General features: G+C 56.8%; 1 protein-coding gene across 8 annotated transcripts in view; it reads right to left on the bottom strand.

Moving 5' to 3' along the window:
* The window catches only part of CSNK1E (casein kinase 1 epsilon), a 35007-nt gene extending 16699 nt beyond the window's left edge, over positions 1–18308 (bottom strand). For 6 of the 8 annotated variants that reach the window (XR_013813693.1, XR_013813694.1, XM_079774609.1 and 3 more), the window contains exons 1-2: positions 8425–8684; positions 4890–4977 (exon numbers count right to left, since the gene is read on the bottom strand). Coding sequence is in view for 6 of the 8 variants with exons in the window: in XM_079774609.1 (XP_079630735.1) it covers positions 4890–4965 (76 nt within the window). In the remaining 2 variants the exon portion in view is untranslated. Of the gene's footprint in view, positions 1–4889; positions 4978–8424; positions 8685–18237 lie in introns of those variants that run through there. The other 2 variants (XM_079774607.1, XM_079774610.1) reach the window with 2 other exon arrangements.
* Between the last annotated feature and the right edge of the window lie 4970 nt (positions 18309–23278).

Genomic DNA, 23278 nt, shown 5'->3' with positions numbered 1-23278 from the left:
TCAAGGGCATGTACCTTGGTTGCAGGCACATCCCCAGTAGGGGGTGTGCAGGAAGCAGCTGATCGATGTTTCTCTCTCATCGATGTTTCTAACTCTCTGTCCCTCTCCCTTCCTCTCTGTAAAAAATCAATAATATATATATATATTTTTAAAATCAATGGAAAGAATACCCTCAGGTGAGAATTAACAACAGTGCGGGCTCCAAGCCCAAATCCTGATTCTGCCACCTCCTAACCAGGGGACCCTGGCACAACGCCTTACCCCTCTGCGCCCCAGGCACCCCAGCTGTAAACTAGGGGTGACAGTGCCTAGCTCATTATGGCTTTTGAGGTGCCCGCAGCCTTAGCTGCGTGCCTGGCACACTGTAAAGTGCTCGAGGAACATGGCGTGTGGTGACCAGGACCAACCCCTGGGCTTCAGAGGTGAGCCCGGATGCCCTGACCACGTGTGGGATACGGAAGGAAAGAACGAGGGAACAGGCATTCGGTGGGAAAAGGAGAGCGTCCCTGGGCAGAAGGCTGCAGGGGTCCCGATGCCTGGTCAGGGCTGTGCTGGACAGCGACCACAGCACGTGCAAAGGCCCGACAGGAGCGGGTGCAGAACCCTGAACTGCAGCTGAGGATGACAATGAACGAGGAGAGCAGGGCAGAGATCAGGTCTCAGTGCCCAGCACAGACCCTGGCCGTGAGCCTGAGACTCCAGGAGCCAAGTACAGGTGGCTGCTCACAGGGTCTCTCGGCCTCCGAGCGACTGACAGCCTTTGTCCTGAGCACAGGAGGGTGTCCGGCAGCATCCCTGGCCTCTACCCACCAGGGACAGTCGTGCCCCTTTCCTTGAGAAACAACATTCACAATGTCCCCAGACCTTGTCAAATGTCCCCCATGGCACAAATCCCCTTCTCCCCTCATTGAGACCCAGGAGTGTGAGGACTGGGGAGGACCGGAGGGACCCCAGGCTGCTGCCCTTGTCCAGAGAGAGCTGACAGCGGCCCCACCCAGGCGGGGCAGGGCCTCCAGCAGGGAGGAGAGGTGCGGGGAGAGTGCCCGCCCCGAGGTGGGGAGGTGGAGGGAGGAGCCCTTTAAGCCTCTGAACCCTTGCAGCATCCAGCAAGCACCACTGCTTGCAGAAACAGATGCCAAAGGTCAATGACTAAACGCCACACAACTTCTCCGGGACCGGGCCCAACTGTTAGGCAATCTTCCGACCCCACCACGTGCTGGAAACCTGTCCCAGCTGCGTCCCCCAGGGTCCCACCCCTGGACCCGTGTGCTGCCTCCATGTTCCATCTGGACGCTGCCAATGTTTTCTCCATCTCCCTTAATTCTCACCACTGCCGAGCTGAGGCTCAGAGAGCTTAACTAACTGGCCTGAGGTCACACAGAACTGGTCGAAGCAGAGCCAGGATTTGAAGCTAAACCCCAAGCCCGGCTGGTGTGGCTCAGTGGCTGAGCGTCGATCTGCGAACCAGCAGGTCATGGGTGGATTCCCGGTCAGGGCACATGCCCAGGTGGCAGGCTCGATCCTCAGGGGGGTGTACAGGAGCAAACTGATTTGACAATTCTCATCGCTGATGTTTCTATCCCTCTCCCTCTCTCTCTCTCCCTCTCTCTGAAATCAATGAAACTGAGCCCCAAAGCCCCTGCTTTGTTCTCTATTCCAATTCCCTAGCACCGCATTCATTCACGCAACACACACATACCGGGCCCTGGACCAGTAAGGCAGGCCTGCCTGCAGCTCAGCTCACCTCACCTGTGGGAGGAGCCGAGGCTAACTGTGGCCGAGTAAAAGGTGCCGGGGAGGGGCGACAGGTGCCGCCCGCTGGAAACGGGGGCTTCTGGGGCGGAAGGGGGGGGGGGAGGGGAGGGGGAGAGGGCAGTCTGGTCTGGAAAACAAACTTGGTCACCGGGAAGGGCTTGGCCCTGGCCAGTGCTAGAGGGTCTGGGAAGTTCCAGCTGGGAGGGCTACCTCACTCTGGGGCTTGCTCGGACACCCACACAGACACACGGACACAATCTGGACCAGAGGCGGAGGGCGAAGGGCCTCCATAACCACCTGGTGGGAGCACCATGCCCTCCCCACTGGGAACCAAGGGCCAGAGACGAAAAGACGCCGCGCTCCCAAGGGCACATGGCCAGCAGCTGGCAGAGTGGGCACGGGCTGGGCCAGCTCTGGACCCCATGAGCCAACCTGAGGCCTAACAAAGCCAGCCCCACTCTCCGCTGTTCCCTTACGATGTTGCCAGGCGTGGGGGAAACGGACCGGACCGAAGAGGGGCTGGGGGCTCGCAGCCGCAACCACAAGGTGTCCGTTCGCCTTCGGGGGATCCGGGGAAGCAGGGCCTGGAGGCTGCGCCCAGCCCCACCTGCAGAGGCCATCTGGAGTCAGGCCCTGGCACTGGCCTTGGCGGCAAGAATGTGGCCGGAGCTTTGAACAAAGGGAGCCAGCAAGGCCAGCCGGGAGGCCCTACAATCACCGCTGTCCTCACGCCCGCAAGACGGGCCCAGGAAGGAGGTGGCAGGACACGGTGTCAGACTGGGGCCCCCATGTACCCGGCGAAGACCGAACAGCCAGGGAGAAGGGGCTCCCTCCCTCCCCCTTGGCCCAAGAAGACCCAAGAGGACAGTAGCAAATTCCAACGAAGAGCGAGGGTTGGGGGACACACGAAAAAGCACTACTGCTGGGCCGAGCATGTGCAGGTGCTTCGCACGCTGTGTCCTAGCTCATTACTTCTCACCGCCTTGGAGGCCTCACGCCCATTTTACAGATGGGAAAGCCAAGGCTGGCAGAGGTCATCGCTTGCTCAAGGGCACACAGCCAGTAAAAGAAATGCCAGCACCCAAACCCTGGTAGGATTTACTCCACAGCCTGTACAGCAGGAGGAAACCTGGCCCTAGGGTTTAAAATGAGCTAGATAAAACACAAAAAAATAAAAAGAAATAAAATGAACTAGATGACTACTAGATAAACAGGAAGTCCTGCCCCCAGGCTAGTCCTGCATGTGGACCAGAGGCACTGGCTTTCTGAGTGACCCTGGCCTGCCCCTCCCCCTCTCTGGGCCTCAGTTTCCCTTTGAGAAAAAGAAGGCTCTGGACCGGGGGCTGTCCAGGAGCAGGTGTGCGTCTGTGCCAAAAGCTGCCTCTCTGTGCCCTTTGCCCTCAAGCCAGCGGTTCCAGGCTTCAGTCCTGAGCCCCAGAGCCTCGTGGTTGGTAAGAGGGTCCTTTACACCTAGCCCAATTTCACAAACAGTAAGGGTATGGGTACCCCCTTTCACAGGTGAGAATGCTGAGGCTCAGAGACAGAAAGTGACATCCTAGTCACAAAACACATGAGGAGGAGACTGGGGACCTGAACCTGGACCTGCCCCCAAGTCCCAACCCCCTGCTCCCCGGCTACATGAGGCCGCTTCCTATGCCTGCGCCGTGCCAGCCACTTCCTCCTCCTCCATCCGAGAAGCTCCACGGAACACCCTCTCTGGGCAAACCACACGCTGGGCTCCAGGGACGGAGGGTGGAAACCAACCAATGCCGCCTGCCCGGAGGAGCTTGGCGTCAGAGAAAACCCTTAAATGACTGCGCCCTGCACTGCGCCCTCCTCCCCTCTGCGCCCAGCAGTGCTCGGCGGAGGGTGAGCTACCAGGCGATCGGCAGTGACCCGGACATCTGGCTGGCGCTTCAGTTTACGATGCTTCCCCGTGCCACGCATCACGCCCTTCTGCCTCCTGACAGCCCTCGGTCAGCCAGGCGGCAGCATCACACACACTTTCCAGATGGGGACACCAGCCCCGCGCAGCCGCACAAAGCAGGCCTGGCGCCCGCGCTATCTGATGTCTCCCTCCCACGTTCTGTCTCCCGCGCTCCGTCCGGGGGGGGGGGGGGGGGGGGGCTGGGCATAACGGCACCGTGGGGGCCACTCGGCCACGATGCTCCTGCTTCTCCAAGTGGGAATGGGGACAGTGCAGTGCCATCGCTAGAACTGCTGTGACCGATCGCACTGTTCAGCAGGAAGCATGCGCTGAGGCCGCGTGCCCTCCCCCTCCCCGTCCCCTCTGACAGGCAAGGGTGGCTCCCTGGTTAGCAGACTTCATACCCAAGAGGCGGGGACCACCTCACCCCCGCTCTGAATCCAAGAGCCCAGCACACTGCCTGGCCGGTCTCCTCCTTTCCCAAGGACGCGGACGGAGCGAGGAGACAGGCGCTGGCCGCTTGCTCTAGCAGCTCCAGTTCACAGTGACCCACACAGCACCCCCTCTGCAAACAGCCGCTGCCAGGAGGGCCCCGACTCCAGACCGGCCCCTCGAGCGGCTGGGAAGTGGCTTCTGAAGGCACGCGCCTCTGCCTCCTTACTCCTGGGCGAGGACCGGGCCAGATGTCCGTGATGTGTTTAAAACAACAAAACGAGAGCAAACTGACTTCCAGCAGGAAGCACATCCGGAGAGAGGGAGCCTAAAAGCAACGACCCCTGCCCCCGCCCCCCCCCCCCCCCCGCCCCAGGCTAGTGGGGAGCCTGCGTCATTCCCAAGCCTGCCTGCGCCGAATCCCGGAGGCCGGACCCCAGGGAGGGGCCTCGCCGGAGCCAGCAGGAGCCCAGGCCTCTCTGTCCACCACGTCCTCCTCCCAGGAGACAAGGTGCTCATCTAGCCTGGGCTTTCCCACGCCCGCTCGAGGCCCAGGGCACCCACAGCGGGGAGCAGAGCTGGAAGTACCCTTCTCTGCCCAGCCTGCCTCACCCAACCTGCTGCTGCCAACCCCACCTGGACAAGTGACTAAAACATGCTGCCCCAGAACCAAGTTCCGACTTCAGAGCCTCAAATCCCAGCATCTTCCCTCCTCCGCGTCCCCACAGTTGTTGGGGGGCCCCAGAGCCGCGGAGCTGGAGCCGGGGACACTCACCCAGGTAGATATCTCCGAAGGACCCGCTCCCGATCTTCCGGCCCAGGCGGTATTTATTCCCCACACGGAGCTCCATGGTTCGCTCTCACTGCGGAGGGAAGCAGAAACACGGGCTCAGCGGAGCAGGCAAAGCCCCGGGAACTGGGAGAGCAGCCTTCTCCCTCCCACCACCCGGGGAGGCGATCTGGCCTGGCCTGGCCTGGCCTGAGGACAGCCAGGTGTCGGGTGGCCCGAGAGCCTCCAGGTGTGGGCAACGGCGGAGGCCGGCTTAGCAGAGGTGTCAGCTGGGCCAGGCAAAAGGTGGAATTGGAGACAAGGCCCGGGAGCAAACTTTGGGGGACCCTCACTCAGGGACCCTCCAATTGGAGCCCCTCAGGGGCAGGCCAGTCATGAGCCAAGACCCTAAAAGGAAAGTCAAGGACAAAGGGGGTGCAGGGGGAGGGGGATGCGGGAGCTGATCGTCCAGGTGGTGCTGCCATGGCAACCATCAGCAAGTTCCAACCTCCAGGGATGGAAGAACGCTGAGCAGAGGGGTCCCTAAGCTCCTCGGTCCCTCTAGGGCTCAGAAATCACAGCTGTCCTGGCCCATCCCCACCCCAGGCTTCCAGTGCCAAGAACCAGAGGCCGGGCCTCCACAGCTGGCCTGGTGTGCCCAGAGGCCAGACCTTGCCAGTCTCCAGTGTGCCCGGCAGGAGGGACCCTTCCTCCGTGGTCTCCTTCTCGCCGCCTCACAACACCGGGGCCTCCCACACAGGCCGCTCCGCACCCGTTTCCCTGGGTGGACTGTTGGGGCCGGACTCCTTCCGGACCGGGACCCCCAGGAGGGCCTTCAAGAGGGCAACTGAACAAGTGAAGGGACCAAAGCCAGGTTTTTGGCCTCCAGTCTGAGCTTCTGTGGCTTGGGAGGTGGGGGAGGGGAGGGCAGCTGGGAGAAGGGTACTGATTCACAGCTTGTCCACATCCGGTGTCCCGACCCGGGTGTCCAAGCCTGTGGGACATCAGGGTCCCTGGTGGACACCCCCTGCTCTGGCCTGGAGTGCTTGGGGTCCTGGCCAGGGGAGGAGGAAACCCCACAGCCTGGAGGCGGTTTCTGCTGTGGGGGAGAGGAAATGGTAGACCATGAATGAAATTGGGAGAGGAGTAGGGGACCCCTAAGATCTCGCTGAGTCTACAAGAGGGCCAGCGTACAAGACTATAAAGAGGGGCCTTCGGCCTGGCTGGTGTGGCCAGCTGGTTGAGCACCATCCAGTACACTGAAAGGTCGCTGGTTCAATTCCCGGTCAGGGCACATGCCCGGGTTGTGGGTTCCCTTCCAAGTTCTCTCTCACATCAATGTTTGTCTCTTGTCTCTCCCTCCCTTCCTCCCTCTCTTAAAAAAAAAAAAAAGAGGGGCCTTGTCTGCAGCCGGGGAACGCAGGCCCAGGGGGCCGTGCCCTGTCCACCCCAGCCCACAGCAGCACGTCAGTGCATCTCCTCACTCACCGCCAACACAGGGTTCTTGCCCCCCACCTGGCGGCCTCGCACCCCCACAAACAGGACTTAATTCCTGCCAGGGCGGCAGCTGTGCCAGGCACAGAGGTTCTGCCCCTTCCCCGGGCCAAGAGCAAGCCTCCTCCAAAGCCAGACGCCCCTGGGAAGGGAGAAGGGAGACTAGCCCACAGATGGCCGGGCTGCGCGCTCCCCGGCAGAGGCAAGGTGCCAGAGCTCCTGCCCAGGAGACATCCAGCCGGCACCTGGCTCCCAGGGAGCCACCACCAGCCCTTCCCCAGTGGCCACAGGAAGCAGTCTCCGCCCCAGAGCTGGCCAAACTCGGCTCTTAACCACGGGCCTCTGCGCACACGCCCGGCCGGTCCCAGCTGAGGTGCCAGGCTGCCAGCTCACACACTCCGTCCACATCTGCAGGAAACCCACACGCCGCACACCGCGCATCCACGCCGTCCGTCCCGTGTGTACACTCCGAGAAAGAAGGAAAGCAGGCAGTCACCATGAGCCCTGCTGGGGGAGGGGGTGCGGGCCTACACACACAGCCCCCCCCCCCTCCCCACGTCTGTGCTCCACCAACGCCAATTCAGAGACCACGCGTGGCAGCCGGGAAAGCCGCAGGTTCGGAAAAGGAACATAAATACACCCGCATCCTATATTACATAAATACCCACGCCAGGTTATATAAATACCCTGCCCTCCGTCAGGGTGTCTTACATAAATATACGCACATGACCCCCCAACCCTCCCCACTCACCGGGCTGCCCGCGGGGAAGGGGAGAAGAGAAGGTGCAAACCATCCACCCTGCTCTGTGCTGGCCACACAGACCCCAGCCCAAGCCTGGACTGTCCCAGCACCGCCCCCCCCCCCCCCCAGCCTCCCCTAGGAGAGGAGAAAGCATTGAGTCAGGAATGGGAGAGGCTCTCCAGTTCTGTGCTGCTTCTCCCTCGGGGGCGGGGGAGGGGGCAATAAACGAAGTATTAAAAAAAAAAAGGCAGACAGGAAGACTCCAGAGTTTCAGCTAGTTACAATTAGACAACTACCAAGCGACACAACACACGGGCAGTTTTCTAACTCCCTGTCCGCCCCCCAACACCCCGGCCCCCAGCCAGGGCCCTGGTCTCTGGACCATTAAAATAAAAACTGGAGGAACACGCTAGACAGAAGGCAAAAGAGCCCAAACACATTTGGGGGTGCAACTTAGATACCCTGACCCCCTCCCCTCTCCCCAGATCTTTCACCCCGAGGGAGGCTGCGCCCACAGACGCAGGAAAACTACGGCAAAGTTGGGAGGGGGCCCACCCCACTGTGAGTTTGGGTGTGATGGACCTGGGAGTCCTCTCTCTGGAGACGCCCCGGCGCACACGGAGTTTTAGGTTCCACAGAGACTTGCAAAACATGGGCTTCTCCCAGGCAGAAATGGGAGAATCCGAGCTGATAAATAACCCCCACCCCTTTCTTTCTCTCCACAAAGGAACACAGACTCGGTGGCTGGGTGACTATACACCCCCTCAATCTCGGGGCCCCCAGGCGCCCCATCTCACCTCCGGGAGCAGCCTAGCTGACCCCCCAGGTCCGAAGCACCGAGCCAGGGGAGGCGCTGCTGATTGTCCGGCGAAACAGACAGAAGCCCAGGGTTTGACGGAGAAGCTCGAATGAACAGTATCGGGTGCCCCCAGCACCCCGGACCCGGACCCCCTCCCTCAGTGTCCCCAAATCACAGCCTGGGGTGGCCGCTGAGGGGTGGCTGCGACCTTAAAGGGTCCAATCTGGGGGAGGGGGAAGCGGGCTGGACTGGGGGGCCTCTCCCCCATCCCCCCACGAGCCAGCAAAATAATAGTCACCCTCCTCCTCCTCCTCTCGGCCTCAGCGGCGCCTTTGTCCTCGCGGGCCGAGCGGGCGGCGCCCGGCTGCCCCCTCCCCCCGGTTCCCGAGTGCAGCGCGCGGGTGTCGCCCTCCCCTCCCTCTCGCGCAAAAACAAAGAGGCGGAGGGAGCCCCGTTTCCCCCCGGGTTTGCGCCCCTCCGCGAGCCCCAGGTCCCCCAATATTTACCCCGCCGGGAAGGCGCCGGTGCCGGGCCGCTGCTCGGGGGGCTGCCGCGAGCGGGAGCGGCCCGCCGGGCCGGATGCGGGAGGATTCGCGGGGCAGCCCGGCCGCCGGCTCTCCGCCCCGCCGCCTGCTCCGCTCGCCCTGGCCGGGCTCAGGCTCGGGCTCTCGCCGCCGCCGCCGCCTCCTCCTCCGGGCGCTCCAGCCCGCCGCCCCCGCCGCCGGCTCGCGCTCCCGCCTCGCGCGCGCCCGCCGGCTCCCATTGAGCCCGGGCCCGCCCGCTGATGTCATCCCCGGCTCGCCGCCGCCCCGGAGGATTTAAAGGGCCCGCGCCCTCCGCTCCCGGGGACGCTGGGGGGCCACGGCGGGAAAGCACGGCCCCCCAACCACGCGAGGAGCGCCTTGCAGGAACGAGGTCTCCCGGGTGGGGCCGGGGAGCACACACAGGCACTGACCTCCCCCAAAAAAACGAGGTGGGGTGGGGTGGGGTGGGGAGGAGGAGGGCGCACAAAAAGCTGGGGTGTTCTAGACCCAAATCGTCTTACCCCTCCCGGCCCCCCGCTGGGCGCTCTCTCTTACAGCATAACAGGCCCCTCCGCAGGCCCGTGGGTTCACACTTCACTGCAAAAGGAGAATGTTTAGAGAGTTGGGGTTCACTCGACTTCCGGCTCTGGGTGCTGCAGAGACCACAGGCCCGATTGATTCTGGGGAGGAAGATTTGACAGGACAAGTGGGGCCGGTGTTGCTCAGTGGTTGAGCCTCGACCTATGAACCAGGAGATCACAGTTCGATTCCCAGTCAGGGCACATGCCTGGGTTGTGGGCTGGATCCCCAGTTAGGGGGGATGCAGGAGGCAGCCCATCAATGATTCCCTCTCATCATTGATGTTTCTATCTCCCTCTCCCTTCCTCTCTGAAATCAATAAAAACATATTTTAAAAAAGAGAGAGAGATGGAAGGATTCTGACTAAAGGTCCGGAGAGGGAGCCAGGGCTCAGCTACTCTTCCCCCCCCCCCCCCCCCAAGAAAAAATCAAAAGCAAGGACCTTTTTCTTCTCCCTCTGCCCTCTCCCTGCAGCTCAAACGGTGATGGGCACAGCACATTCCTTTCCCCGTTCATTTCAGCAGGGACCCCACACACTGCCTTTAACCAGCACTTGAGTCGGAGTCCTGTGTTCTGGGCTTAGGCTTCCATATCTGCAAATCGGGAAGCACCCCTCCCTCCCCGGGGCGCTGGGAGAATTATTTAGGCTTCCTGCTGGCTTCCAGAGTAGCCATGAAAGGTTCCAGGGCAGAGTCATTAAAATAATGGTGTTTACATCGGGCCACGCAAAGCTCCACGTGATGACACATCCACTCACACGCACAACTGTGGCCGACACACAACACGCAGACTGCACAGCACCCCATCCCGGAAGCGTGGCTCCTGGGAAGAGTCACTTCCGTAATAACTGCATCCTCAGAGCCCGAGGGATTTAGTCACACGCTGTCCAGGCTTGTGGGAATCCCACAGACCAGGCCGTCTGTGTGGAACAGGAAGCTGGCCCAGAGAGGGGCAGGGTTTTGCCCGGGACCACACAGCGCGGCAGGATGGCTCTGTTCTCCCCATGGTCCCTGGGAGCTGAATCTATGATGAGCTCATTTCCAAGAGCAGGAGAGTGAGGACGAGCCTCCCAGGAGAGGTCTGCAGCAGGCAACTGGGACCCGCGCTCAGAGCCACCTTTGCCAGAACAGGGGGCGGAAGGGGTTGGGGGTGGGACACAGGTGTCACCAGCCAAGGGAGTGGGTTTTGCTCGGCCTGCCTGGTGGTTTTGGTTATTTCTTTCATTTCGTTCATTGATTCCCAATGTTTTAAAATGGGAAGATTTCATATGACAAGTCCCTATTCCCTACTTTTCTCGAAGCTCTGGGAGAACAGGCAACTCTGGGTCCAAACGCCCAGGGTCCTGGCCACACTCGGCTGGCCTGGGCAGCAGCCGCCTTCCTTGGTGACAGCCCACGGGTCCCACCTTGTTTCCTCACAGCAGCTTGCTTAACCCACATTCTCGACTCCCTTCGTCCCCTGGAGGTCCCCAGTGTGGCCCTGTCCGTTGCCGCCTGTTTTCATCCCAGTCTCATTGACACGGACTCCTGGGCCTCCATTTCCAGCGTCAGGGTGCCCAGGCTGGGGCCCTAAGCAGAGAGACCCTGCCACGCTGAGCCGAGGTGGAGAGCACCCCCATCCTCACCACCCCAACCTCCCGCCTGGGTCCTGCCTCCCAGTGACCGGCCCTCCCTGTCTGGACGGGACTAGCCCTTCCCCAGCACCTACTGATGCCCAGCCCCTGGCACAGGGAGAGGAGGTTATCTCACGCAATCCCCTCAGACAACAGATTAAATCCTTCTCTGTTCTTTAAGGAGAGGGAACCTGAGGCTCCCAGAGTGCTTGCCTACGGGCGCACATCAACCACCAGCGGCTGCTCCCTATCATGTCACATGCTCCCCTCCCCGTTCCAGAACTCGGAACCACCACCACCATCTGGGTTGAAGATCCTGGCGGGTTCCCTGGGCCAACCAGTCTTAAGACTCACTCCTCCCTTCAAAGGCCTGCTCCTCCTCTCTCTCCTGCGGTCCCCACCCACTGTCTCCCTTGGAAAAAGCTCCTCGCCCTGGCCGGTGTGGCTCAGTGGTTGGTGCCTAGTCCTGTGCACCGGGAGCTCCTGGGTTTGAATCCCGGTGGTCAGGGCACATACCTAGGTTGCAGGTTCGGTTTGATTCGCAAAGATGTTTCTCTCTCTCTCTCTCTCTCTCTCTCTCTCTCTCTCTCTCAAAAATCAATTTAAAAAAATGTTTAAAGCCTCCCCAAACTCCTCCCCTAATTAGCTGTGTTGTGGACCCAAGTCATCCTCCTTCCTACTTCCCTCAAAGACCAAAGATCCTTCCCAAGAGCTTTGCAGCTCCGCTCTAAGGAGACACAAAAGCCAGCTGAGGAATTAACACGGCTCCAAAGACAAAGACACCTCCCTTACTGAGCTCCAGCAGCCTCCGGGCCTGGCTCCTCTCCAGAAGGGATTCTCAGTGATTCCTCTGGCAATCCACTCAGGGGTGTAGCCAGCTTGAGTCCCCCTGGTCCCCACCCTGCACACCCACCCACCACCCAGACGAGGCAAGCAGGCCTGGAGCCAGAGGTGCCAGTGAAACCCCAGCTCCCTGTGGGCCCCACCCTGGGGTTCGGCTGCTCTGCATGGGGCCAGGAGTGGCAGTCCTTCAGCACCTTTACCATCTGAAATGTACACCCGATTCTTGCCCTGGCTGGTTGGCTCAGTGGGTAGAGCATCGGCCCGTGGACTGAAGGGTCCCAGGTTCGATTCCGGTCAGGAACATGTAACTTGGTTGCAGGTTCTCTGGTCCTGGTCAGGGTGCATCCAGGAGGCAACCAATCGATGTTTCTCTCTGTCTCTCCCTCTCCCTTCCACCCTCTCTTTATTTTATGTGGTTTTTTTTTAATATATTTTATTGATTTTTTTACAGAGAGGAAGGGAGAGGGATAGAGAGGTAGAAACATCGGATGACAGAGAAACATCAATCAGCCACCTACTGCACACACCCCACTGGGGATGTGCCCGCAACCAAGGTACATGCCCTTGACCGGAATCCAACCTGGGACCCTTGAGTCATCAGGCCGACGCTCTATCCACTGAGCAAAACCAGCTAGGGCCCACCCTCTCTTTAAAAAAAAAAAAATCGCCCTGACCAGTTTGGCTCAGTGGATAGAGTGTCGGCCTACGGACTGAAGGGTCCCAGGTTCGATTCCGGTCAAGGGCATGTACCTTGGTTGCGGGCACATCCCCAGTGGGGGGTGTGTAGGAGGCAGCTGACTAATGTTTCTCTCTCATATGATGTTTCTAACTCTCTATCCCTCTCCCTTCCTCTCTGTAAAAAAATCAATAAAATATATTAAAAAAAAAAAAAAAAAGCTGCCTTCAGCCCTAGCTGGCTTGGCTCAGTGGATAGAGCGTTGGCCTGCGGAAGGAAGAGTTCCGGGTTCGATTCCGGTCGGGGGCATGTGCCCAGGTTGCGAGCTCAATCAGGAGGCAGCCGATCAATGATTCTCATCATTGCTGTTTCTCTTTCTCTCTCCCTTTCTCTCTGAAATCAAGAAAGGTCCTAATAAATAAAAGGGTAATATGCAAATTAGCCATCACTCCATCACAAAGATGATGGCGCCCAGTCTTCTCAGCCCCGCCAGAGTCCCCCAGTCCCAGGGGGTGGTGGCCACTGAGGCAGGGCAGCGTGAGCAGCCTGGCGGAATGCATTCCGCGCCCAGCCGCAGATGGGCCTCTGGGCTGCGAGCACGGAGCAGCCAGGCCCCGCAGAGAGCTACTGGCGCACAGATTCGTGGGCAGGGCTACGTGTATGTGTGTGTGTGTGTGTGCGTGTGTGTGTGCATTTAAAGACGCTGCCTTCAAATGCTGCCACGTTTAACTGTGTGACCTTAGGAACGTTCCTGAAACTCTCAGAGCCTCATTTGTAAATGGGGCTAATACAGATGACCATCCACAAAACTACGTGTCCCGGAAGAAGCCGGAGCAAGAGCAAGAAGTTGACACTATCCCTATTCTGAGGAGCAGACGGGTGACATCTGGGCCGCCCCCTCCACCTTCTAGCATCACAGTCTTTGTCTCCAGCTTCTTCCTTTCCCGCTTTCCCCGCCCCTGGAGGGCCCCCCCCCAGCCCCTTCGAGGTGGGTGGGGTGAAGGCATACAGACCTATGTGGCCGGGGGAGCCACTGGCCTTGCCCACCCTCTGCTTTTCCCCGTGGTCTTGGCTCTAGGAGGCCCCGCAGACATTTCTCTGGGGTCTTCCCTCTTCCTCTTCTCACCGGCTCCGCTCGGACAGGTGCTCCCAGACCTGCCAGCCTGAAGATGCTGCCCTGTGCACCCTCCTTGCCCAGCGAGGCCTCAGCTCTGTGCCCCCAGGCCCTTCCACGACGTCCCCCACCTCTGCCTGCAAGGCCATCGCCCAGCAGTGGTGCTCCCTCGTCCTCCATCTTCAGCAGAGACGCGGCAGGGCAGGGGAGAGGGAGGCCTGGACCGGGGCCAGAGGAGCGCCAGCTCAGCCACCGCATTTCCGAGGGAACTAGGAGAACCACAGCCCGCTTTGGGGGGCTGGACAAGGAGCCCTCCACAGCTCTTCCGTCAGTCTCCCTGTCTGTAAACTAAGGGCTGCACTGGCCGGGGAAGGCCTATACGTTCCACATCTGGGGTGCTCTGTTGAGAAAGATCCGGAGATCACACACATCTGGGCTCAGTGGCAAAGGGTCCTCCCCCCCGCCCCCCCCCCCCCCCCCGCTCACCCCCATATTCAGAACATGTGCACTTCCCATCCGCTCGGCCTCCCGGCTGTATTTCGAACCAGACACCTCTCATGTGTGTATCTTTCACTTGGATACCACAGAGGTCTGCTGTTCGGTGAGATCACACCCCACGGCTCCCTCTGGCCTCAGAGTGAAGTCCATGTTCTCTCCCACCTGCCTCTCAGACCTCATCTCGAACCTGGCTTCCTCCCAGCCTTCTCCCACTTCATCATACCCCAGGGCCTTTGCACTTGCTGCTCCTTGTGCCTGGAATGACCTCCCCTCAGTTCTTCAGAGGCCACACACAGTGAGTGCCACACACAGACCCACGTGACCTGGGGCAGCGGAGGCACCAAGGGTGGCAAGCCGACCCTCATGGTTCAAGTCACAACTCAAAAGTCACCTCATCACAGAGGCCTTCCCTGACCACACAATCTTCTTTTCTTTCTTCCTTCCTTCCTTCTTTCCTTCCTTCCTTCCTTCCTTTATTTTGAGAGAAAGGGAGAGAGGGAGAGAGATAGAAGAGAGAGAGAGAGATGGAAGTTTGTTGTCCCACCTATCTATGAATTCATTGGTTGATTCTTGTATGAGCCCTGTCTGGGGATCAAACCCACAACCCTGTGGTGTCAGGGATGATGCTCTAACCAAGTTACCGGACGAGGGCGGACCACGTAATCTTTTCATTTTTTTAGTTAATCCTCACCAGAGGATATTTTTCCCATTGATTTTTTTTTAGAGAGAGTGGAAGGATTAGAGGGAATGGGAGGGAAGGAAGGAGGGAAGGAGGGAGGGAGGGAAACACCAAGTGGTTGCCTCCCACACCCGCCCTGACCAGGGCCAGGATTGAACCTGCAACAGAGGTATGTGCCCTTGATGGGGAATCAAACCCATGACTCTTTAGTGTGTGGGCCGATGCTCCAACCACTGAGCTCCACAGGCCAGAGCTGACCACACAATCTTAAGTGGGCCCCCTGCCCCTCTGCTCCCTGTTGCTGGGTTCGCCTGCCCTATTTTCTTTATGGCACTTATTATGGGCTGAAAACATTAATTTGTGGGTTGTTGGTTTGTTTGTTTTTTCATTTTCATGCCCTTCATAAGCTCCAAGAGAAAGAAACCCTCCTGTAAGTGCTCCTGTGGGTGTCCAATTGGTAATGGGTGCCCCAGAATAATTGTGCAATTAACGAATTCTGCCTCCGGTGTGTGACCAGGCGGGTGGGGTCAGGGCTTGGCACTTTCAGTCCCTCAGGGACAGGCCTGTGGCTCCTCCCCACCCCACCACTGGGTCTCACCGTGGGCCCCCCGCTGGGCACAACCTCCCTGTTTATACCACTGCCAACTCTCTCTAAAACTCGCTCCTTCCATCCTGTGGGAATTCGAGGAATGCCATTCCCAGGACACAACCACTCATTAGCTAGGCCCCGGAATTAAGGCGATTGCCACGGCTAATAATCCCAATTCCCACAACACTTCTCAACGCAGCCCAGCTGGGGCAATTCATCACCTCCTCGCCGCATCACGTGTCTGTCCACAAACATCTCCTGATGCCAGCTCCTTAGGGGCCTGAGCGGTCCCCCAGGGCCCTGCCTGCCAGGAGGTGAGGAGCCACGGGGGAAGCTGAGCATGCGCACACACACACAGAGATGGACTAGCGATGCTAAAGAGACCATGCCAGGCAGTGAGTGCCACACACAGACCCACGGAACCTGGGGCAAGCCAACCCTCTCCCCCTCCCCCAGGGTTTTCCATGAGGTGCATAACCAGGGTCTTCTTTTTTTAAAATACATTATTGATTTCAGAGAGGAAGGAGAGGGAGAGAGAGATAGAAATATCAATGATGAGAGAGAATCATTGATCGGCACACCCCATTCTGGGGAATCAAGCCTGCAACCTGGGTATCTGCCCTGACCAGGAATCGAACCGTAACCTCCTGGTTCATAGGTTGACGCTCAACCACTGAGCCATGCTGGCTGGGCTAACCAAGGTCTTCTTAAACCTTACATGAAGCACTACACAAATACACGATCCGGACAGGTCCCTTATTATTATAAGATAATAATATATTATCTTATTTTTAAAATTTCTTTTATTGAGTTCAGAGAGGAAGGGAGAGGGAGAGAGAAATGGAAATATCAATGATGAGAGAGAATCATGGATCAGCTGCTTCCTGCATGCCCCCCCGCCCCTCCCACTGGGAATCAATCCTATAACCTGGGCATGTGCCCTGACCAGAATTGAACCAAGACCTCTTGGGTCATAGGTCGATGCTCAACCACTGAACCACACCGGCCGGGCCCCCAAGCCCCTGCTAGAGAGAAATTTGGGAGTTGCCCCTGGGGAGGGCAGGAGGAGGCGGGGCTTGAAGCTGGGCAGATTTGGAGGGTGGAAGGCTGGGGAGGAACAGCCTGAGTGGACACTCTATGGTAGGAACCTCAGACATTTGGGGGTGAGGGGCCACTCTGGGGAGAGCAGTCGAATGGGACCCTGAGCGGCGGGGAGAGGAGGCTGAAGAGGAAGGAGGGGGCAGCAGGTCTCCATCTCTAGCACCTGAATATGGGGCCGATGCACTGGTTTTGCTCAGAACAGCTTGTGTTTTCACGGGGAAGGGAAGAGGGAGAGAACGAGCAAACCAGCGTTTACCGGACAGTGTGCCAGGCGCCGCCCCAGGCACTGGGGTCTCGTTCAATTCTACAACAATCCTCCGAGCTGGAGATCACCCACCTGCTTTACCTGTTGGAAGCCGGAGCCTGAGCGAGTTTAAGAGAACCTGACCTAATGTTCACAAAGGCTCTGAGGACTCCAGTTCACCCTTCCAGACCCCCCGGAGCCGCTCCCCGCCTTGGGCACTGTGCCCCAGGCTGCCTTGGTCTTCCTCAGTGTGTGCCAACTGGGACCCGCTCGGGGATCTGAGGCCCCCACTCCGTGGTCCCCTGGACCTCAGGACTCTGCGTCTGCTCGCTCACGCTGCAAGCATCCGAGGGATTCTGGAGTCCCTGACAGAGATGTCTCCAAAGCAGACACCTGTGCCCAGGAAGTTGCCTAAGGGATCCCGGGGTATGTGTGTGTGTGTGGGGGGGGGGGGGGGGGGGGGACCAGAATTTATATTCTTATTTAGTTGTTAATCTTAGCCTTCCGAAAATTCCATTTTGATGTATGTTTTATAACTCACATATTAGCACAGCAAAACATCCACACCTACGCAATAACAAATATATACACGTGATTACAAAATGCACGCTCAGAAAGACGCTTGCCAGACAGGGTGCCGCTGAAGTTCGCATTAGCGTTTGAGGATCCCTGCAGGGAGTTCTCGTTTAGAAGCAGAGAGAACTGCTTCAACCTGCTGGGTTCAAATCCTCCCTCGGCTACTTCTGGGCCCTGTGGCTGGGAGTTTGTAGGACCTTCCGAAACCTCAGTTTCACCTTAGAAACGGGCGTGGCGCTAACACCCACCACAGGAGATTAAAAGAGATAATGTACCTAAAGCCGTAGCCCAGAGCCCGGCGCCTGGATGCAGATGCAATTATCACTAATCCAGCGATAATCCAGCCATAGGGAGCAGAGCTGGGGGCCTGGCCCTGCCTGGGTGGAGGGTGTCTGCTGAAGGGGACCCGAACCCAGAACAGACCGTGAGAAGACAGAGATCACAAACATGTGGATCCTTTTTCTGCCAGAATCGTGGGGGGCACGGGAGGACTTTCTATATAAATCAGCTCGTGTAACCCTCACCACACCTGGGCAGTAGCTGCATGTGGCCGTTTCCCAGCTGTGACACCGAGGCTCAGAGGGCAGAGGTCTCTCCCAGATCCCGCGGTCGGAGGCAGGGCCCGGTGTGACCCGGAGCCCGTGTGTTTCCTATGACGCCTCCCTGTCTTCACCCCGAATCCTTCCTCCAAGTGTTTAGAGTGGTACCCACCCCTCAAATTAACATTAGGCAGCCATTAAAAATAATAATTACACACACACAAGTGACTAAGAACAACACGAGAAAATGCTTATGACACCATAGTCCGAGGGGAAAAGCAAGACCCAAAACTTGTAAATAAAGTATAATCGATTTATACCAAAAGGGTTGTGCAGAGGAAAGACTGACATACACCCGACACCCACAGCGGGCCTTTCTGTGTGTTAGGACCCGGATGCTCTCTTTCCTACTTTTCTCCATTTGCCCACTAGTCAGTGGGCGCCTGTAACTTCTACAACGAAGAAGAGCTATCACGTACAAACAATAAACACACGTGTGGCTGAGATGTTTGTAAGCCTGCTCTTTCCTTCCTCTTTCACTCCCCACCCTCCAAAGCCCATGCTTTCAGGACCAGAACCAGGAGACACGGTAGGAGTTTGGGGAGCACCCAGCACCTCCCCAGACCCACGCAGCTCCGTCCCTGTGACCGGCCTGCTGTGATCAGGGCCCCTCTCTCCGAGGAGGGAGTCCCCCCAGCCTGGGCCCTCCTCCCAGACCCCACGCAGGGCTCCCGCCGAGGCTCACCTGGCACGCGCGGCCGACCTCCGAGCGAGGAGCGCACACCTCCGCCTCCCAGCGCGGACTCCGCCGGGACGCCGCGCGCCGGGGGAGGAAACCCGCCGGGCGGGCGGGGCGGTGACGTCACCGCACAGCCCCGCCCCCAGCGCAGGCCACGCCCCTCCTTCCTGGCCCTCGGGGGTTCGTGGTTCTCGTGCTTGCGGGGTGAGGTGCTGGGGACACTGACCCGATACGCACGCCCCACGTGGGCCGGGCCCCCGGCCATCAGCCGCGCCTCCAAAGGGAACCTCCTAGGGCAGCCCTCCGGGGTGGGGGGCTCCCCCGGGAGGCCCCTCTCTTCGAGAGCCAGGGTCCCTTTGAGGAGCCGCGAAAGAGCGAGAATCCCTCCCACCCCGACCCCACCTCCCGCCTCCCGCCTCCAGCCCAGGTTACAGGGTTGCAGGCTCCCATCCCCTGGGCTGAGGAATGATGCCGGAAGGACGGGGGAGCTCCGATTCTCCGAGTGGCTTCTCGTCCGCGTCTCACGCTCGGTGCTTCCCTCGGACCAGACCTCCCACCCTCCCGCTCAGGAAACCGGGGGGTGCGTGCCCCAGAGGTGCGGTCCCAGCCCCTGGGGGTTGGAGAAAGTTGCCCTGGCACCTGACACCTGCTGTTCGGAAACCGTTTCCATCTCTGCAGGATCCGAGCTTGTTTCTATTTAGCCAAGTTCTGTACCGAAACAGCCAGCCCGCTGCTGGTGGTGGAAAAACAAAGGGTGAGCAACAACCAAGTGGTTGAGCGTCGCTCTCTGAACCAGGAGGTCGCAGTTCGACGGTTCGATTCCCGGTCAGGGCACGTGCCCGGGTTGCCCGCTCCATCCCCAGTGGGGGACATGCAGGAGGCCTCCCATCAATGATTCTCTCCCATCATTGATGTTTCTATCTCCCTCTTCCTTCCTCTCTGAAATCAATAAAAATATTTTACAAATAAGATAAAATAAAGGGCATCACTTCTTTGAAAAGGCCATTAGGTTGCACCTAGCCAGGAGCTTGACAAATGTGCTCGCCATTGGAACCTGGAATTCCATTTCTGAACATCGATCCTAAGGGAGTGATTCAGAATAGGTGTTCATTGCGGAGGTCTTTATAACGGCGAATTGGGAATTAGTCTAAGAGTTAACACCTGAGGGGAGGGGGGGGGAGGGGGAGGAGGGGACTGAGCGTGGGGTAGTGTGGTGAAGGGCACACACAATGGAATATTATGCAACCTTTTAAAAGTTGTGTTTACAAACAGCTTAGAATAATATGAGGAAGTCTGTTAAAACAGTAAGAGGATAAAAGCAGGATATAAATGTGTGGTGACAGCAGGGTTACAGTTGTATTTAAAAGTAAAACAATTTATTTGAAATTTTTATTGCATTTATTGGGGTGACATTGGTTAATAAAAGTATATAAGTTTCAAGTGTACATTTTTAAATATATATATTTTTATTGATTTCAGAGAGGAAGGGAGAGGGAGAGAGAGAGATAGAAACATCAATGATGAGAGAGAATCATTTATCAGCTGCCTCCTGCACGCCCCCCACTTAGGATGGAATCTGAATCTAACCGTGCCCTCCTGGTTCATAACCAACCACGGAGCCATCCAAGCCAGAAAATAAAGTTAATCTCTTATTGCTTTATCTTTTATTATGGGCATTTTATTTATTTTTAAATGTTTCTGAAAATCTGATTTTTAGAGAGGAAGGGAGAGAGAAACATTGATGTGAGAAAGATACATTGATCAATTGCCTCTCACACTCACCCTGACCAGGAATAAAATCCACACCTTGGTATGTGCCCTGAGCAGGAATCGAACCCTGGGCCTTCCCGTACACAGGATGACACTCCAACCAACGGAGCCACACCAGCCAGGGCTGGACATTTAAATAACAGTAAAAGGAAAGAAAATACCGTACATACACATCACGAATTTTCAAAATGTATCAACATTTTCCATTCTTGTTTTATCCATCACCCCACATACATTTTTAAAAAGGAAATTCCAGAGACCATGACATTTCACCTATAAATACCTCAGTAATTGTCTCTAACAGCTAAGGACTTTGTTAACAAACAAAAACACACACACAATACCATTTTTACACATAGCAAAAGTAACACCATCTCTTTCATTAAATCACTTCATATGCAGTCCATGTTAAATTTCCCTAATTTGTCTCCAAAATGTCTTTTTTATAATTGGTATCCATACAAGGCCTACATATTATATCTGGTGATGTATCTTTTTAATTTCTCTCTCTTCATTGAGATATAATGCATAGACCATAAAATTCACCATGTTAAAGTGTACAATTCTTGGGCTTTTAGTAGATTCACAACGTTTTACAACCATTACCACTATCTAATTCCCTAACACTTTTATCACCCAAAAAAGAAACCCCAAACCTACTAGGAGTCACTCCCCATTTTTCCCTCCCCCAGCCCCCCCCCCCCCAGCCCACTAATCCGCTTTTGTCTTTTGCCTATTCTAGCTGTTTCATATAAATGGAATCATAAATATGTGACCCCTGTGTCTGGCTTCATGCAGCCTGATGCTTCCCAGGCTCAGCATGTGGTAGCATGTATCAGTGCTTCATTCCTTTTTGTGGCTGAATAATAGTCCAGGCTGAGTTTCCCACAGTCTCGGGTTGGTGGACTGCATCCCTGTTTTGTCTTTTTAAAAAATATATATATATATTTCTTATTGATTTCAGAGAGGAAGAGAGAGGGATAGAGAGATAGAAACATCAATGATGAGAGAGAATCATGGATTGGCTGCCTCCTGCACGCCCCCTACTGGGAACCGAGCCTGCAACCTGGGCATGTGCCCTTGACCAGAATCGAACTCAGGACCCTTCAGTCCGCAGGCCGACACTCTATCCACTGAGCCAAACCAGCCAGGGCCCTGTTGAGTCTTTTATCATACCCCATTATCCCCCAAATTTCCTAGAAACTGGCAATTAGACTCAGACTCTAGAAACTGGAGGCTTGATTTGGATTCAATTATTTTATCAAGACTACCTCATAGATGATGCTGTGCCCTCCCATGCCTCAGAGCAGGAGCCACAGAGGTGGGTGGCTCCACGTTTGAGTGATACTAAGGGGGTCAGTGGCTCTAGGTGTGAGCCTCCTCCCTCTCTTTCAAAGCTCCCCATCAACATGTCACCCAGGGGTTTTAGCATCCACTGACGGTCACGGGCCAGGTCGGTCTCACCCTTCAGCTTACAGAGAAGGAAACAGGCGAGAAGAGGAGAAGTGGCCCAGCCGGTGAGGCTCAGTGGCTGAGTGTCGACCTCTGAACGAGGTCACCGTTTGTTCCCATTCAGGGCACATGCCCGAGTTTCGGGCTTGATTCCCAGTGTGGGGCCTGCAGGAGGCAGCCAATCCATGATTCTCTCTCATCATTGATGTTTCTCTCTCTCTCTCTCTCTCTCTCCCTCTCCCTTCCTCTCTGAAATCAATAAGAAATATTTTTTTTAAAAAAGAGAGAGAAGTAAGTGCCCAAGGTCACAGGGTTAGTACTAATTAGTAGCTGCCACACATCATCCCTTGCTGTATGCCTCGCACTATGCTAAGTGTTTTACGTGAACTGACTCATTGCACTGAATCCTCTCAACAGCCCTTTGTGGTTGGCTTTACATCTTGACCTTCCTTTTTCAAATGAGGAAACTAAGGCCCAAAATGGTGTAGGGACCTGCCGTTGGTGGTAATTCATGTTAAGAGATTCTGGAGGACAGACAAATGGGAAAACATAGTTCTTACTCCGTCAATATAGAGCTAGACGAGGTGACCAGGACCACAGAGAGAAGGAGGTGGGAGCACAGACGCCTTCCCTGAGGGAGCATCCCTGGAACGTGGCCTTTGGTATGTGTAGGAGTTTGCCCCGGGGAGTAAAGGCAGAGGCATGAGCCCACCGTGTGAATAAGGCCTGAGGCGTGATTTGAGCTGTAGCCAAAGACTCCATTCCTCACCAGGACAGACTCTCACAAATGTCTGCCCTGGGGAAGGAGGAAGAGAGAGAGGGTGTGGCTTGGCCCATCGCATACTGAGAATATGCAGACATAGTATAACGAGGCGTGCCAAGAGCTCTGGACTCGGAGTCTGAGGATGAGCGTTCAATGGGCTGTGAGAGGCCTGGAAGCTGTACCCAGGAATGGTCCCTGCCCTCAAAGGCCTCAGGAAAACTGACGGAGACGGACCTGCAGGACATTAGCTCCTGCCCCAGAAAGGAGAAGGCCACCAGTCCAGGCCCTCAGCTCCAGCCCGCAGGTTCTGCCCGGAGGGGTCCCCCTCAGACACTGGACCGCTGAGTGAAAAGAACCTGCAGCAAACACTAGTTCAAAGTGCCCATGATAATATATATGTATTTGCTTCTATGTGCATAGAATTTCTCTGAATAACAATATTTGTAAAGCATGCCTTCAATATATAAAGAACCCCTAGAAACCAATAAGAAAAATACCATCAATATAATCCTATAGAATAAAACCCTAATATGCAAATCAACCGAACTGCAGAACGACAAGTCTCTATGATGCGCACTGACCACCAGGGGGCAGACGCTCAACGCAGGAGCTGCCCCCTGATGGTCAGTGCGCTCCCACAGGGGGAGCGCTGCTCAGCCAGAAGCCAGGTTTATGGCTGGCGAGCACAGCAGTGTTGGTGGGAGCCTCTTCCACCTCTGCGGCAGTGCTAAGGACCCATCAGGGGATGTCCAACTGCCGGCTTAGGCCTGCTCCCTAAGAGGACCGCCCCCCCAACCCCCCAGTGCATGAATGTCGTGCACCAGGCCTCTAGTATAGAAATGACTGAGAATGTGAACAGACTGTTCGCAGAAAAGGAAATACAAAGGTCTTTGAAACTCAGGTAAAGGTGGTAGTGAGACAGGCCAGTAAGCCAGGATGCCGGGAATAGGGAAACTGAGGCAGATTGTTAAACAGCAGTTTGCAGCCATCTAGTAAATCCTATCTTCCCTAAACCAGGGACACTTAAGAGTAAATGGTTTGAACTCCTCCCCAACCACAGGG

The sequence above is a fragment of the Cnephaeus nilssonii genome (genome assembly GCF_951640355.1).
Source record: "Cnephaeus nilssonii genome assembly, chromosome: 6".
Classification (NCBI taxonomy): Eukaryota; Metazoa; Chordata; class Mammalia; order Chiroptera; family Vespertilionidae; genus Cnephaeus; species Cnephaeus nilssonii.
This window is presented reverse-complemented; position numbering and strand designations above follow the sequence as displayed.